Here is an 18,760-nt window from a genome sequence, read left to right on the forward strand (position 1 = left end):
AATTCAAATTATTATTATTTTTTTAAAGTTCCTTTTACACGGTGAAGGAAATACTGTAATCGCGGGAAAAAAATCCACTCTATATAAGCTTCGGCTTAAGTTATTTTTTTTTATCACCCCCGAATGAATGTTAAGTAGCATTCTCGGCCGTCTGTACGTGCATCTAATACTCCATAGTAAGGCCCCTATAAATACGAGCCGACGCATCAGCTTAAGATTAGCCTTTTTGGGTCGGAGCGCGTGTTTGAGTGGTTGCCTTTGCTGGCGAGTTATCGAGTGTGGTGATTGTTCACTGGGAGCAATTATTAGCGGAACGTGAGTTATTAAAAAAAATATTATTTTCGGCAAATTTGGCGAAATCCGAAACTTTGCTGTGCTAACCCTAGCAGTGCAACAACGAAAAATCCGATCGAAAATGGCTAAACTTAAGCTGATGAGTCGGCCTACCTATACAGCGGCTCTACTCCATACGTACTTAAGAACGTGTGGACGCACGACCCAAACAGCATTTTATCTTGGCGCGATTTTTCAACGTTACAACAATGTTGGATTTACATTGCATCAGCATTATTGCAGAAATTATTGGCTGAATACTTCATAAACATTATTGTACGAAGGCTGTCAGACAAGATTGGCGTACGTTGGTTGCACTCTGGATAGTCAACATTTTGCTAAAGATGGCTTTTCGATGTTGAACAGATTTTAAAAAGTATCCCAAAGTTGCATTGAATCTTGATGCGATATTGTAACGGTTGGATGGAACGTTATGTAGGTTAAATAGCGACTCACGACTTTGGCCTTCCTTGCTTGAAAAGTGGCTCGCGGTATTGGCATTGCTTGAGTTAAATAGTTATCTCACAGTATAGTATATTGGACGAAGCATATAGGGGACACATTTTGACAATATAGACCCATACTGCAATCACAATCTTGAACAACTATTGCATCCCGATTTAAACTAATGTTAACTCACAATATTAGTACAGTGCAGCCCAGATTATAAGTTGACTATTGAACCGGTAATAAAAACGTTCCAAGTGGGAAAACGAAAAATTAGATTTGTATCACTACCTTAAAATTGCTGAAAAATTGACTCATATCCAATGAAGTATTGGGGAAAATGTAATACTTACCCCCTTTTTTTTTGTTTTCAAATACAACCTCATCTATGGCACGACGCATGCGAAAATCTTTTTGCAAATTTGCTTTTTGTTGGCTTTCAAATAAAAAGTTTTAAAGTTTTTATGCTTAGATTCGCTTTGTGTGAACATCGTTATTTTTTTTTTCATTCTTCGTCTTCTTATAATTGAAAGCGGGAAGAAAATCTGATATTGAATGTATTTGTAATTTGATGAACCTATACATCGTACATTTGAAAAATATTTTTTAAATTCTAGAAAGGCTGCATCCTTATCAGCTTTCTGAGAAATTCCTATGCATTTAAAGAATAATTTATTACTCCATATTTTTCATTGGCTCAAGTTATTAAATAAAGTATAAATCAATAAATTGTTTCTTTTTCATTTTTTACAATCAACACCGACCAAAAAAAAAAAAAAACTTTACAGTATTGATGGTACAAAATGATAATCATGTCACCCCATCATATAAAAACTTTTATTATTATTACACAATGTGTGATTTAGAAGATTTCAATACTAACTCATAAATAACATTCACCTTTTTTGTCAAAATTGACACACTATTTTCAAGTACGTCACATATTATATATTAACATAAAACTTTTACAGCATGAAATGCGATTCACTAAAGAGAATGTTTAAACACCAGTTACAAGTCCACACTTCCTCAACAAATTATATTAGCAAAATAAAGGTAGATTTTAGGCACTTTTAACAGCTACAGGTCTTGAGAAGGGAAAGGATTTGTTGGGGTAGAATCCATATTGTAATAAACAAGGAAAGCAAACAGAAGCAACACAAGCACAGCAGTTATCTTCAAAGCAGGAGACAGAGGTTTTTCAGCAACAGGTGGTGGTGTGGGCGCCCGAGTGACTATATCGTCTGCGCTCCAAGGTCTGTGGGGCGAGAGCACAGGGGGTCGCTCCGACCAGCTACGGGAGGGAAGGAAAGACGAAAACAGGCATAAGCGGTTGATAGTGGAATGACTAACAGCATACATTTTTCAATTAAAACAAAACTTTAAAAATTGTTGCCAAAAGTTCTAAAATAGGAAGGAAATCAACTCATTCAAAAACATTGGTTGAAAGTATAAACTAGAATGACGAATATAATAGCCAGAGCAAAATAACAAGGATAAATACTTTCAGAACTAATTAGGCTGATGATTAGTTTTTGTCTGAAAGAATAAACTATACTACATAATTTACAGCATCAGATTTAATGTTTTCTGTAAATTATTAATTTTTTAGGGCACATAATTTAAAATTTCAACTAACTTAACCAATCACCATTAACAGAAAGTCTAAGTATAATATACAACCATATGAAAAGATGACTAATACTTTGCTGTTGGTCGATTCTTTCTAACAAGGTGAAGAAAATGATACTTATTATACTTTTTCCTTACAAAGCAATGTTTACTGATCCATCACTGCAGTTCAGTTAAGCTTATACATAGTTGGAAAGTGAGTTTGAAAATTTTAGAGGTTGGCGAACCAGGAATTTTACTTTTAAACAGAACAAAACGTTTAGCAACTTCTGAAAATGCAAGGGGCTGAACATACAACTAATAACATTTTATCTAGATTTAAAACACGCTGGCTAAATTACCATGTCATGGATACAGATTATATTACTTTTAAAAAACATGTATGTAATGTATAAAACATTTTAATTAATATAACTCCAAGAAAATTTTACCCCCAATACAAGTAAAATGTAATAGAAGCTTTTAATAGAGGCATTTGCCTTTTAAAACGCATACTGGAAACTTTACATAAAAATAATCATTTACCAAAGCAAAATGTCAATGACTGCATAGTTGGAACAAAAAGCAAGAGACTTTATGCTGCTGAAAGTTAATAGTGAAGTATTCATGACAGTAATTAAAAGTTCTAGATAATGTAGAATGTTTTAAAATTTGTGACAGCATGTACATCACACAACATGTGTTATATATAAATAAATATTTGAAATGCAGAAAAAAGTCAGATAATAATAATAATAGTACATCTGAATGCATGTAAGGTAATTGTGACCAAAATTACAATAAATTTCTCCAACCCATACCAACTCCCTTCCAGAAAGTACAATTTATTAAGTCAGGTCTTAATGTCAAAAAAAAAAAAAAGTAAAGAAATTCAACAATTGATGGTAAAATTATGGATAGTATAAATACTATAGAAATTTTCATTTCAATGTCAAAAGAAGTACTTTTAACCAAATTTTGCCAATAAAACATTTTATTGCGAATATGAAAATATTAAAACATTTACTCCTAATATGAAAGAGGCGGCAAATAGTGAATGACAAAGAACTTAAGATTATTCAGTGTAGACATAAAGCAAATTCAACTCTAACAGAATTTAAGTGAATCAAATACAATCAATTGCATCTACTAGCAAGTGAAACCAGAATTTTCTTTGCCTCTGCCTCCACCCGGAAGGAAACTTCTCGCAACATTTCTTTTAAGCATGCATGACATGTTTTATTTAATATTTATCATATTTATAAAGAAAAAAATGAATTTTAAAACTTGTTATCCATGAAAGAACTTTCATATAAAAATATTTTTATAATTAAGTAGTTGGAAAATTTTAATGAATGAATGTTGTCCAATTACATTAATTTGGCACTTTAAATTTTGAAAAGGACAAGAAGTCTGTAAAATTATAAACAAAGCAGACTAACTTTGTTAGTTAGTTTTAAAAATACTATGTATAAAATGATGGAACATTTAATTTGTAATGTATAACACAAAAACATTAATGTCAAAAACACAAAAAGAAAAGCAACACAAAGTTTAAGACAGAAAGATATAAAAATCAATACTCTGAGACATTTCTGAATACTAAATAAATGTATAAATGATAAACAGCAGGCGCTAGAAACAGAAAGAAAGTCAATAAAAAATTAGATAAAAGTTGAAAAATAAAAATTTGAAGCTAGGGTTTTGAGAACTGGAACTGTAGGTCTACCCTCTCTCTCCCAATAACTTTTGAGAAAACATTTTGATTTGAATAAACCATCATGGAAAGTATTTAAAAGATTTTCTCCATGATATTTCGATCCTATATTTCAGTTTTTGATTTGAGTAATTGCTTTGAGTCAGTTGAGCTCCATTCTGAATAGTTCATAAAAATTTCACTTGAGCCTTTAGGAAAATTTAAGACAAATGACAAAGAAAATACAAAATATGATTTTTTGATAAATATTTTAATGATATTTTTTTCAAAACTTAAAATATTTTTACCTTGTCTATTGGAGAAATTCGACCTTTATTATATAAAAACAAACTGCTAAAAACTAATGCTTAAATTACATACAGCCAATAGTACAGCTGTAGTCATAATTCAGAGACATAAAACCGGCAAATATGAAATCGATTAACTACACAATAAGACTTCCAATCTAACATTTTTTTTAAAACTAAAATGAATTTAAGAAAAGTTTTTTTTAAAAATATTTTTAAATTTTGTCAAGCAATATCCCCCTCTCCTCCAACATAGATTATTATTAACATTTTCTTTGTTTTTTCTTTGGAAAAACTGGATTACAAGAAAGTTACATAAGTTTTAACATAGAAACCCGGCTACGGAATTTGAAAAAACTTGTTCTTGTATTATTCATTGTTGTGCACCTTGTGCTAAAATATTTAAATTTGTTTAAACACAAAATAATGAGAAAAAAAAATCACTTTTTATTTATTATTCTTTTTTTTTTAAATTGTTCCACTACTTTAAAAATTTCAAAAAAAAAAAAAAAAATTCTGGGTATAGAAGAGTATAAAAGACATTTTTCTGACAAAATTTGGTGAGTGACACTTTTAAGAAAGGCATTGAAAAAAAATATTTAAGTCTTTTATTTCCGTCACAAAAATCGGCTTTCCGTTAAAAATTTATGACTATAATAATTTTTCATGTATTTCTCCTAAGAATAAGGAAAAAAATTACCATCCATTAATTTTGAATTTTATTATGAAAAAAAAATTAAATCGAAAAGAGAGGTTTTTTTTTTTGAAAAACTCGAAGGTCGGTTGAGATAAAGAACTGAAAGTTTGGCTAAATTACTTTTATTCGACACCAAAATGATCCCCCAAGTGCGAGCCGAAAAAGCCGCAAGGGCAGATTTAACATAGAAACCCCAAGTACGGCTTTTAATATCAAATTTTTTGTGCCAGTCTTCAAAGCCATTAGCACTTGTCATGGTTGCTATTTTTCTTAAGCTTTGACAATATAATAACTGTGACAGGTGGTGATCGCAATACTGGTATAATACCAAAAATTGGTATTTTGAACCAATCTATAATTTATAATACCGGTACTTTTGGTATTAATGAAAAGTATTTTAAAAGTTTTAATTAAAGAACTTTCAATTTAAAGTATTAGATATACAATTGGTATTTTAAATGCACGTTTCTTCTCAAGTGAGACGGTATTAAAATCAATTTATTGATGTAAAGTTTGGTTTCAAAAGTGCAAATTACTAGAATAGCAATTAATAAAAGTAGCAGAAAGAATACAAAATGATATTTTCATCACTAGATGTTGTGATAAATCGCATTTTTGACCATTCATGTGCACCATGTTTTTACTTCTTCCACTTTCTTGATTACTTCACTTGCCATTTTGTAAATGTTAATTTGAAGTATGATAACAAATGTATTTGCACTACGAATAATTTATTCCAAACATCAATAGCAGCAATACTTTATGAAATATATTTTTAATATTTGTCTTAATTGTACTGAATTGCAAGAAAAACTTTTCTTGTTAGTATAAAAAGTGGTCTCGGAATTCAGCTGTATACTTAGCGAACTAACATTTAGCAACTTTATAGTAATTAAAATCTGCATGGAAGAGAGGCATAGTCAACTGGAAAATATTTTCAGATGAGTAAATAATTACAGAGAGTTTTGAAAGAAAAAGAAAATGAATAAAAGAAATTAACAAGATCAAATTTAGCTATGTTCATTGTAAATTTCAAACCAAAGGGCTTATAAAAGGAAAACACACACCTATTCTGATAAAAAAAAATCGTGGAAGATGATGTTGATATTGGAAAAGAATATAAGACAAATTACAACAAAACTCTCTCTAAGAAAAATTGCAACTTGTTAAAAATTCAAAAAAGAACTAATCAAAACCAGCACACATGAAATCGAATTATTTAAAGATAAAGGCCTTTGAGGCAATTAGAGGAGTTGTATCGCACATTATAAATAGTACCACTGACCAGCGTGAATTCAGAAAGAGTATTTTCAACTGCAAGAACTTTTATGCACTAAAATGTGTTCTTGCTTCCATAACAATTCAATAGATGCATTATTTTTCTTACTATTATAGATTTTTATTATATAACATTTGTTCCTTCACCTAAAATTTATTCAGTTAATTTTCATAAATAAAGCACTTTTTGCACAAAACTATGAAATATGGCAACGAAACAATATGTTTTCAATTCTCTTTAGAGAAATTTTTAATATCAGTATGAATACCAGTACAACGGTATCACGTTTAAAAAAAAACTGAATACTGGAAGTGCATCTTTGATCCAGTGTTGTATTGTACTACAGATCCAGTATTGCAATCACTAGTGACAGGATAATTCAAACCATGAAGAAACAGTAATTATACAGTAGGGGCCGCTTATTGTGATCACTTTGTGACTTCAGATCACACAAAATGATGATTTTGTCAATTAAGAAGCATTTATTTTTACAACTGCAAGTTAAAATTACAATGACTCAACTAAACATAGTTTTAAATTATAAATTACTAAATGAGCAGAAATGAATAGCTCTTTTTTTCTATTCATTAAACCACCCATCCGACGCTACAAAGTCATTTCAAATGCAAGATCTTCTCTTTTTTGCCACATTAACGGACTGTTGACTTGAGCACCCTTTACTCTGACATTTGTAAATCAGTTTCATAGCAGATTCAACTTCACAATGTTTTCCAGCACAGTTTCGCTGGTTGTTTAAATTTTCATTTAGCTTCACTTTGTTTTCAATTTTGTCACGATTTTTTTGTATTGTTACAAATTCTGTATATAGTAATTATTTTTATGATTAATTTGTTGTAATCTGTCTAAATTGGGCGTTTATTCCATTATCTTTCATCTAAAACTATTGTAGTAACCTAACCTGTAAACAGTTTTGTGTAATGTACATACAACCCCCTAACATTCGACTGAAGCATATGGTCCCCTATTTTTCATTGATAAGATTCGTGAATGAATTTAAAAACAAAAGAAAATCGAGAGGCATTTCGAATTTTGTGAAAACTTCTCTTTCGATATCTATAAATAGCCGTGCCGCCTGATAAAAAGTAAGTCTCGATTGAGAATTTGTACTGAGAGTGTATTAGCTCTGTTTACTGCGAGGCATTTCGCTGTGTTGTTTTGCGTATTTGGATGTAAATACGTGTGCCATCATTGAGTATACGGTGTTAATTGATATTTGCCTAATTGCTATAGTGAATTTAGCAGCTGTTAACGATCTTTCCTGTACATAGAGTAAATAAATCTCCTGTGTTTTCTCAAGAACTGTGTCGTCCTTTCAAGAAAGTTGGAAGTTGCACCAGATCGGTTAATATTTGGCGCCCAACGTGGGGCTTCTTGAGGACTTTCTTGGAGTAAGTGTGACTTTGAACATTTTTTCATAAAGACTTTTCGAATTTGGACTTTATTTTTATGGTGATTACTCGCGCAATGGATGAACAATGAGTGTAAATAAATCTCCTATGTTTTCTCAAGAACTGTGTCGTCATTTCAAGAAAATTTGAAGCTGCACCGGAACTCTTAACAGTATTTATAGTGACTGAGAAAGGCTAAGTTATTCTGCAGCATTTCTTTGACTCACCATAAGTAAATTGTCAAAGCAATTTAAAATGTCAATTTTTTCCTGGACAGTTAAATCATTGTGCCTTTTCTCAATTTCTAAAATGTTTGGCCATTTAGAGCAAAGTTTTTAGTGTAACTCAGCAGGGAGAAAACTTCTTCAGCTTTACCGATTAGAAGAGAACTTGTTCTCCTGGAAGCTACTTGTCAGGGCTTGCCTTTGTTTTTCTTTTGATTGAGAAACAACAAAAGAGAGAAAAATTGAAAGTTTATGAAAAAATGATATCAGTGAACAAAGACACTGATTACAATATCCGATGCTTTTAACACATGTTAATAAACAGATGTTGCGGGACTTCGTGATTCTGATAACACTAAGCGCATGATAACATTAACCGTGGTCACATTAAGTGGCGCCCACTGTATATGAAGACAGATATTATCATTAAAAACACTTGCATTAGTTTTTATAAAACAGAAACTAGGAAAATGATCATCCACATATTTTTAGACAACATGAACAATTGTATGATTCTTACATTTTCATTCATAAAAACATTTTTTTTTTAAAACCACATTTTACTCTAATTAGAAAAGTAAAACAATGGGCAATGACTAAACATTTTCAGTTTTCATCCGTTTGGTACCAGGAAAGAATCTGTGAACAAAAATTTTAGAAGCATTTCATGTTAATTACAGTAACGGTAGTTTAATGACTAAAATTTTCAAAAGAAAAAACAATTTTCTTTCGATAGTGCATTTAGCATGTGAATGTTGATATTCAGGTGCTAATGTCAACATTTATCAGATTTCTGACTTTCACAGTAACATATAAACCAAAATATTAAAAAACGACACGCCATGCGTTTTAATGATTCCAATATTTTGCCTGTGGATTATGATCAGCAACTAGAAACTATGCAGTGCCATGCACTATGATGCTGTCTTCAAAACCAAAAACATGATGTGCATCAGAACGAAAATTTATCAGAAGCCTTGGAACTGAATGTTTGAGTTATTAAATTAAATAGGAAACAAATGATACACTTAATTCATTATTAGCAAATTTTATTTTAAATTGTATTTATAAACTCTAAAAGACGTGTTCGTTCACTATGAGTAACACATAGCCGAACATTTGCGAAAATGCTCTCAATAAAAAATTCTCAAATGATAAAAACAAATGCTGCATTTAAATTTTTTTCAGATCAATCCTTTATAGCAGGGCTGTCCAACTGGCAGCCCGCCACAACTTCTTATTCAGGATACTTCTTCATCGACGAACATCGGTGTTGACATTCCTGTCCTTGTAAAGAAGGCCGATTGGCCTCATCCCATTAAAATGAAAGCAAATTGTTTTATAATCCTTCTGATTCTTTGTTTTATAATTAATAATTCAACTATTAATTGTTATTGTATAAGAGGAAAGAGGTTATTGTTCAGCTTTTTCAAACTGCGGCATGCCAGGTGATCAGTGACCGGAATTCTGACTCATGGGCTCTTTGCGGTTGGACAGCCCTGCTTCATAGGATAGCGGGCACATAACTTTCCCCCAAGTTTAAAATATCTTAGTGCAAAACAAACCTTTTTACCATCTCTGCATATGTTTCTAGGGGCTTTATGTGAGATGTTGTGCGCAGGATATCTAAAGAGGTTAGAGCAAAGTCGAAAGGGTCGGACATAAATAAAGGTGTTTCTGGGACACAGCCAAGGACGAAGGACATGCTGACAGAGGTCCATGGACTAGGAGTGTGCAATATAAGCATAAAAAGGAAAATCATAGGAACATCAACTATGGTCAAGTGCAAATGGTCTAAGCAAATTGTGATTGCTTTAAAATACCTGCATTTTGCATTATTGGGCCATTCCACCGTCCCATGTGCGGGACAATCAGACAATAATTTCACTAAAATTTTGTTATAGACCTTAATATTTTAATAAAACAGACAGAAGCACATTTTTTAATCTTTGCATTCGATAAAGATACTCTTGGTACAGTTACATTTTCATTAATTAATTTTGTTTTTTAAAATTTAATTTACTGACAAGCATTACATGCAGGAGATCCAAAGTCAACTCCTTGTAACTTGCTATATGAACTAGTTAATTTTTTAATCTGTCAATATAGCAATGACAAAACAATTTTAGATTTTGAAAGCTAAGGTTCCAAAGAAAAGGAAACATATCTCATTTGCTGAGAAATAACAATTTTTAAACCATTGAATGGGATCATTCCACGAAAAGTTTGTTCCTTACAATTTTAGAGTACAGTTGACTCTGATTTCCGACTTTCAAGGAACCGCAAAAAATTGTCCTTAAGTAGAATGCGTCCTTAAATAAAATGCTTTTCAAACTACAGCGGAGAACACGGGACTCTGAAAAGCCGTCTTTAAACAGAGAAAGTTGTTATATAGAGCAACGTTAAACAGAGAGCCAACAGTATTACTTTTAATGAAATATATGAGGTGCTACATGCTAGACAAAATGACCGTTTTAAATGGAATGATCCTAATCAAGATTGAATATTTATCGCTTAACTTAATCAAGCATGATTAAGTTGGAAATTAACGCCAATTCTCATCATTTGCAAAGTAACGTGTCAGCAGCTGTCAGGAAGAATCTGCTTCACAACAAAGTAATGCTATTTAACAATATACTTAAATACAGAATAGTTCTCAAGAACTTGACCTAACATACACCGAAAAGGGACCAAATTTGAAAATGGGGGTTAATATTGGGAATGAGTAAAATTAGAGGTCTATGTGTGGGATTCTTTTGCCCTGCCAGGGAATCAGTCTGGTTTTGGAGGGATGCCGTTTTCAGGATTCAACCATACCACTTTTCCCATTTATAACAAAAATGCTGCTAATACTTACTTTTCACCATCCACCCGAGCAAGTGGACGCCTTCTTAGGGCTTCATAACTGAAAAATATAAAATTAATATTAATGATTTGGAGGACAAGATTAAATCAAATATTGAACAATCAACAGCAGCATAACTAGAACTATTTGTATTTAAATGTAATACAAAATCAGAACTAAGCTAACATTAATAGAAGTTCCTAAAAATCATTTAAAAAAGAATGCGAAGAAATACAGCATCCCGTTATAAAATTTTAGCTAATAAAATTAGATGCTTACTCTGTTCAAACTATCAGGAATATGAGTCAACAAAACATGGGGAAAAACACAGAAAGTGGGAAAATGGTTGCTTAATACAGCATTGATAGAAGCTAATAAAATCTCTAGAGTAGCCATCTGGAGGGAAGGGGCTAGAAGTATACTATATGAAAACTAAGATATTTAATAATTACATAACCTGCCTAGCCCATCAAAATTTTAAGACTACTAAAAATTATTATTTTTTAAAATACTGTATAGCTTTCTACACTTTCGAACTTTTATTTGACACTGTTGTCTCTAAGTAAAAGAAATTGTAGTGTTATACCAATAAAATGTAATGTAATTAATTATTTATTTTGGTTGATTTTCAAAAATATTGACAGTTTGGTGTTCTGACTCTTTCTGTTCAACTTAATGATGATTTTTTTTGGAGGGGGGCATTGCAAAAGCGTTTAGTAAGGCATTGTTTTACACTTAATTCATTACATTGAATACTTTTTTTCATGATTGTAGATCAATAAGCCTTTTCTATTACTTTAGTTAGTTAGTAATGGAAACTTCTTTGGCCTGACAAGAAAATTCACATTTCCTAAATTTTTGTATGCTTTCAAGCAGCTTTTTTACTTCTTGTGCATTGAAGAAGGAAGTAATATTTGTTAGTTAAAGAAAGCTAAAATTAATTTTACTGAATTGCTCATCTAACACTTTAAAATTTAAATGTTGTTTTTGTCCTCAAGTGCAACTTGTGAGTGTTACCCCAGGGAATTAAATATTTTTTATGTGCAAAATATTTCTTTATCATAGTTTGCAACAGTGTTAGGGAAGCCATATTTGTTTCTTATGCACAATTCAATGTGAAGATCATTTTAATCATCTCTTATGAGTGTTACCCATTTATTTTGTAATATTTTTTTAATTATAGAAATATAAAATTAGGCAGTAATGTATTTTTTGTGAAGCAAAAAAGAGAATTAAATTTTCAAAAACACCGATAGAATTTATTCCAGCAAAGAATTCTTCTATAAATCTCATTAGTGTTACCGCTAATGAATGTTACTTTTGACAAGTAACATTCATGAGGACAGAGTAACACTCCCAAATTTAAAGGAGACCTAAATAATAAGTAGATCCATAGTTATAGATATTGTATTACCTTAAACCAATGGCGTAGCTAGGGAGGGGCGGAGGGGGCAGTCTGCCCTGGGTGGCACTTTTTGGGAGGTGGCAATTTTACACTTTTGATGTTAAAAAATTTAACGCGTTTTCCCCATAAGGAAATCATGCTTTTGATCTATTACTGGAGGCAAAAAAGAAAAAGGTCTCCAAATTGTAAAGTTTTAGCATGACTATGATGATAAAATTACTGTAATACAAAATGTATTTTTCTTGTGAACATCTCAGCACTATTGTTTGCTTTTTCTTTTCCTTCATCTGAAGCTACAGACTAAGGGAGGTGGTAATGTAAAGTCAAGGCACCATGTTTGTTTTTTTCTTCCTTTTGTTGTTAAGGTTAACTATTACGGAGGAAACGATAAATTTCACAACCTTTCATTATGATGAAGCTACCACTTGACTTCAAGTAAGTTCCGAGAAAACCACCATATTAAAATTTTTTTTATATTTTTTTAAAGGAAAGTGACATCAAGGGTAAAAGGAGAGAGGTCTCAAATGGTGGGCGATTTCTTTCTCATTTTAAGGATAGCATTACTTGTTTCAACAATTGCTTTGATTGGTCATTGACTACAAAATTTTCACTAAGAGAGAATGGATTTTATGCTCATTTTATAAAAAAATTATTCACAACTCCAATAAAAATTGCTTGGACTACTGCACTATATCAACTAATTCCTTTATGCAATGAGTTTCATTTAGTCATTCGTTTTAAGGAAAGGTTTTTAATTAGTAAAATGATCTATAGACGAAGCCTTTCATATTTCGACCTCTATTAGTGAAAAAGAGAATCATCCAAATTTGGTCTCGAAACATTTCCAAAGGATAATGTCCACCCCACCCGTTCACATCTCATCTTTTAGCCTAGTACTGATTATTGAATTTTTATAACTTCAATACCAACAAATTCCCGAGGGTGATCAAGCCCTGACGCTTCCTGTATAAATTTAGGACATCAACTTTGAACTTTAAAATCCCCATCTGATCCAATGTCTCCAAAAATAGCTTAAAGTTGAGTTTTTTAAACTTTAACTTCAAAAATATTCTAAGGAAGGACCCCAGATGTGCACGAAATCACCTAACGTCACAACAGTTGGCTCCAAATTTCATTTTCAGAAATTTGAGGGAAGACCGCAAATCCTTTTTTTCTCAGTAGGGAAGAGCTTAAAATGAGCAACAGTTTCGGAAAAAAATTTCGGGTGGGAACCCCCCTCCAAACTCTCTTTCCTCTCATACCGTTGTCCATCAAACAACGACTAAAGATGCGTTTTTAGGACGTCATTTTCAAAAAGTTTCCATGGGAGATGGAAATACCATCCTGACTTCCCAACATTTTTGGAAACATTTGGAAACTTATGCCATCAAATATAGCTTTCAATTGCGTTTTTAAAACTTCAGCATTGAAAAATTTCCAGAGAGCTCCGGAACGTTCCCTATTCTCTTAAACGTCATCAAAGATAAACCAAAATTGATTTCATGTTTGAAAATATTTCTGGAGGAAAATCCAGTCTTTGTTGGAGTTAGGGGATATACTTATACAACTAGATAGACTACATTTACATGTTTTTAAATTTTGTTGAAAAGCATTCCGGACAGCGTCCCTGAATCTTCCTCAACATCTTCACGTATCCAAAAAGAGCCTAAAATTGCTTTTTTAACACTTGAGTGTTCTTGAGAAGTCCCAACCCCCCTAACGTCACCAAAGAATGCAGAAAACTAATTTTCATTTTGAAAACAGAAGAAAAATTTGGAAGGAGCTCTAAGCATCTTTTCTATAAGCATTACTAAAAATTGCTTAAAATTCCGAATTTTAACTTACTTTGGATGTTTCAGTGGGACTCTGAATTACCTTTTTTTTCTTCTGCAAGAAAAAAAAAAAGAAGGAAGAAAGTTTTTTCTTGTTTATTAAAATCTTATCAAAATACTTTTGCCTCTTTAATATGTCAACTATTTCCCATAAAAAAGGGCGGCAAATTGAGGAACCGCCCCGGACGGCAGAAAGTGTAGTTACGCCACTGCCTTTAACTGATACCTTTATCAAAGAAATATATTTTTTCACTCGAAGCTAATGTTTGCAAAAATGAAACTTGTGTGTGTTGTTTAGGAAAAAAACTCTTAATTCTAAAGATATGATATTCAAAATACTAGATATTTTAGAGGAATTACAGGGGCCAAAACTCTACAATAAATTATTTCATGAGTTCATCTCTCATGAGTGTTACTATAGCTAATTCAGCATTTGTATTGATAAACGTTTTCTTTAATCATTAAAACTTGGTTTCAATATTGATTTTTATAGCTATTTATGGTAAATGCAATGAAAACATTTAATGCTTGATTTAATATGTCTTTATTGTAAACTTTATCCTTCATTTAGGAAACAAAATAACACTCATGAGATTAACAGTCATACAAATACAGTAAAATCCCTCTAATGCGGACACTAACGGGAAATTTTTTTTCATCTGCAATAGAAAGGTGTCCCCAGGAAAGGGGTTTAATAATATTAATTGCATTGGAACTGGGGCATTAAAAATTGTCCGCATAAGAGGGGTGTCCGTTAGGAGGGGGGTTTTACTCTGTACTTAAAATTTCTTAAATAAATAAATATTTATAACAATTGGGGTATTACTGAGTATTTGAGCTAGTTTTATCAAGATTTGTTACATTATTTATCTTTAGAAAACAAATTACAGAATGTTTTATAAAGGTAACACTCATGAGGAAAACGGTGACTTGCTAAGAATCCCTGACCCCAAAGCAGAATATTTTATGATGTTCCACAACGTAAAATCATTTGACCAAAATTGTTCTGCAAGTACTTCAAGCATTGTACGCTAAAAAACGTGACATTTCTTCAAACTGGGTGCCAAAAATCGTTTTGTATAGGACTTTTAATTTTTTTAACTGGACTGTTGCTATTTATTTCTGTGGAAATGAGATATTTCCGGAAACATTGCGGCTTTCAACCAAATGACTAATTAAAGAGCACTGACCTTGGAAAATTAGTTGATCATGAAAACTATAAAATCAAAAAAACTTGAATAGGGTGTCAAACCCAAACTGATTGAGATTCTCCAAAAATAGTTTATATGCTTTCTAAAATGCATTGAAAGAACAAAGATACAAAATTTTATAAAAATCCGAACAGAGGTGTCAAACCACATTTTTTTTGGTAAATTTTACATAACATGAAGGAGCAAAAGAAATTACTGAAGTAATAAATAAAATGAGTCGAGTTTGGGTTGCATAATAATACTTCAAAACTTTCTAAACAATTTAAATATTTTCTGTGTGCAAAGGGATTGGAATCTCAAACAAGACACGCAATTTCCGGCAACGGACGTGTTGGAATGTTGGAATGTTTCCAAAACATATGTGTATGGCGGAAATTGCAGTGGATGAAGATCAATTGGGAAAGCCCTACAAAGGACTTATCTAATTCAACATTGAGAGCTTTCCATCAAATTATCGTTATTTGTAAGATATTATAGTTATTTCATCGTTATTTGCGAGAATTTTAGATTTTCTTCTAATTTTAAGAAATCTGCAGAATTCTATCTTGAGTTGGAAGATATTTGTAGAAAATTTGCAGTTTCTACAGATTTGCCACACCGCAGTTTCTGCAGATTCTTGGCACAGCGGTTTCTGCAGATTTTCGGCACAGGTGTTTCTGAAAATTTTCTGCACCGCAGATATTCTGCACTGTGGTTTTTGCAGATTCTGTGGAAATTTCACTGAAGTTTGCAGACTTTCTTCAGAAAATTTGTCAGTTTTCTCTCACATTTGAACAGAATTGTTCTGCAACTCAGGTATCTGTTTTGCGACATATGTCGCAAATTTAGTAGTATTCTGCTTTGGAGATCCCTAGGAAAGTTTGATGTTTGTAACAACAAAAATTTTTAAATTGTGTTGCACATAACATGTCAATGCATCCGAAAATCACTCTATGAGTCTTTTGACAAATGGATAAAATATTTTTATTGTTAATATGTAGCATAATTTCTCTCAAACTGGCGATGTGCGGTACACACACGAATCATACAATAAATAGCATATTATTTCATTTTCAAATTTGTTTTTAAGTAAATTAACTTGTATGATATCTGAAAAAATATAAGTTATCTTCCAAACTTCCAGATGTGAAATATATATTTATTTATATTTTTATCCTGATAAAATATATTTAATTTTTTTTTCTTTCAAAAGCCAACCAAAAATGTTGGGTGTGCAGTGCAACCCCTGGCACTCACATAAACCTACCTATGGGTAAAATAAATGAAGGATTCAAAAGAGCTAACACATAGTTTTCAATATCCAAGTCGTAGAAACATATAGTGAACAAAATAGGGTGCATTTTACAGAAGAGGAAAAGGTGAAAAGCAAATGTAAAATTACAATTAAAACGCGTTAAAGTTGGTATGCAAAAAAATCAACATATACACTAATCAAATTGTTAAACTAAAAAAAAGCCGAGTGGCCGGATTTTCTTAATTTTCTTTCAAAATTGCCGTTTTGGTGAAAGATTTCTACTCCTTTTTGGTGAAAGATTTCTGCTCTAAAATGCAAAACTGGGGCATCTGTTCCATCACTGCATATTGTAAAAGGAGGAGTTTAATCAGAGAAATTCTTTGAAAATGTGTGTGAGAGAGTATTTACTTTGATTTTATTTTACTTAATGAAAAAATTATATGTTTGTTTTCTGAGGGGATTCAAATGCTTATGTGCAGCCCCCCCCCCCCCCAGAATCCGAGTGAAGGAGTTTCCACTGAAAGAAGCACCTTAGTAAAAATGTAATGTACATGTGTTGAATATGTAATTTTTAAAAAATGCTTTCAATTGCTGAGTTTTAAAATCTTTATTGCAAATTATAGAAACATTACTCTTACCTCTCCCTTTTCCAAAAAAAAAAAAAGAAGTACATCAATTTTTTTTTTAATTTGAGGTCACTAAATGTGCTAGACTAGGAATGTACATTACAAGTCATGCACATGGATATACAGGACATGGGTTTGCCTTTTAACTCTTGGATAACTGAATGAACCTCACCTTTCATGACTTAATTTTCACCAGGTCATCCGTAGGTTACTAAACGATGAATCATAATGAAGTTCAAACAATGAATTTTAGAAAAATACATTCTTTTCAATTTTTGATCCAAAAAAAGATTTTGCCTTTTTAAAATAATTGGCCATAATATACTGCATTTATACATGATTTTGTTTTGAGCAATTACGATTGCTTATTCTTCTCATTTGACTGTTTTTGACGTTCCTATCATTTTATTTTCCCACCGCCACCCTCCGCACCATCACCATCTACCTGCTCCTCACGATGCTGCTCCTATAGCGAAAGCCGTATCCAGGTTGCATCCATGTCCTACGCACACACGCATACATACACAACTACACACACAAACACACACACATTCATACACACAACTACCCACACACTTATGCCAGCACAGACACAAAAACACATGCCTACACACACATACACATAACCCGTACACACAAACACATACCCCCTACCCACAAACTTACACGCCTACATACACACACTTGTGATTGCGAAAAACATAATTTGAATTCAAGATGTCAAAATTAGAACAAAAAAAAAAGATCTTTTACAAAGAGTTATTCAAATAATATCCATTTTTTCTTCATTCTTACTTAAAACTAGAGGGGGTACTAGTATAAGACTGGAAAGATGAATTTGTTGGTGGAGAAGGATCAGGAGTTATTTCAGCATCTGGAATTACATCTTCTTCAGTCACATCTTCAAAATCTTCTTTATTAAGTAATCTTGCAAGTTTTCTCTGATATACAGCACGAGTTGTAGCTATTGAGTCAATAAAAATATGATAAACATTTCTATTATTTTTTAAGTTTGGTTTGAATTTTTTACAAAAAATAGTAGCTAAACAATATAAAGTCTTTAAACAAATACAACTATGTTTAATCAATTGAGAAAAAAGTCTCAAACTATTTGCAATGAAAAACTTTTGTAACATTATAAGCTGATTGATTCAAAAATTATTTCTTAAAAATTGTATTTAGTATTAAAATAAACACAATCTTTTAGTACTACGTAACAGAATTCAAAATATAATCTTTAACTTATAGAATTACACAAAAAATTTCATTCAGATTTTTAATGCAAACTCCAACAATCTATCAGAAAATGTGCAAAACTTTTAAGCACCTTTTGTAAATATTGTCATATACAGCTAGTAACTCTGTATAACGGACAGTCATGGGATCAGAAATTTTGCCCAGTGTTAGGAACCAATGGCGCACACAAAAGAGGGGTTTAGACCCCTCCAATAGGTATTGCTCCCCCCTCCCCCGAATGTCAGTTTCTGGATTGAATGGCTGTTTTTGACATGCAGGCATAGTTATGTCTAAAATTCGAGATGAATAGAGACATTTCTAGTTTTGATTTTTCACTTTAAAAATGTTGCTTTTTAAAATAGCAATA

General features: G+C 31.8%; 1 protein-coding gene across 1 annotated transcript in view; it reads right to left on the reverse strand.

The window, feature by feature from the left end:
* Positions 1-1,603: 1,603 nt before the first annotated feature.
* Positions 1,604-18,760, reverse strand: part of LOC129227662 (LEM domain-containing protein 2-like) — a 33,446-nt gene continuing 16,289 nt past the window's right edge. Inside the window, exons 3-5 of the mRNA XM_054862254.1 lie at positions 17,953-18,121; positions 10,862-10,909; positions 1,604-2,074 (exon numbers count right to left, since the gene is read on the reverse strand). Coding sequence (XP_054718229.1) covers positions 1,861-2,074; positions 10,862-10,909; positions 17,953-18,121 — 431 coding nt within the window. The 3' untranslated portion in view covers positions 1,604-1,860. The remainder of the gene's footprint in view (positions 2,075-10,861; positions 10,910-17,952; positions 18,122-18,760) is intronic.

This window comes from Uloborus diversus, chromosome 8 (genome assembly GCF_026930045.1).
Source record: "Uloborus diversus isolate 005 chromosome 8, Udiv.v.3.1, whole genome shotgun sequence".
Taxonomy (NCBI): Eukaryota; Metazoa; Arthropoda; class Arachnida; order Araneae; family Uloboridae; genus Uloborus; species Uloborus diversus.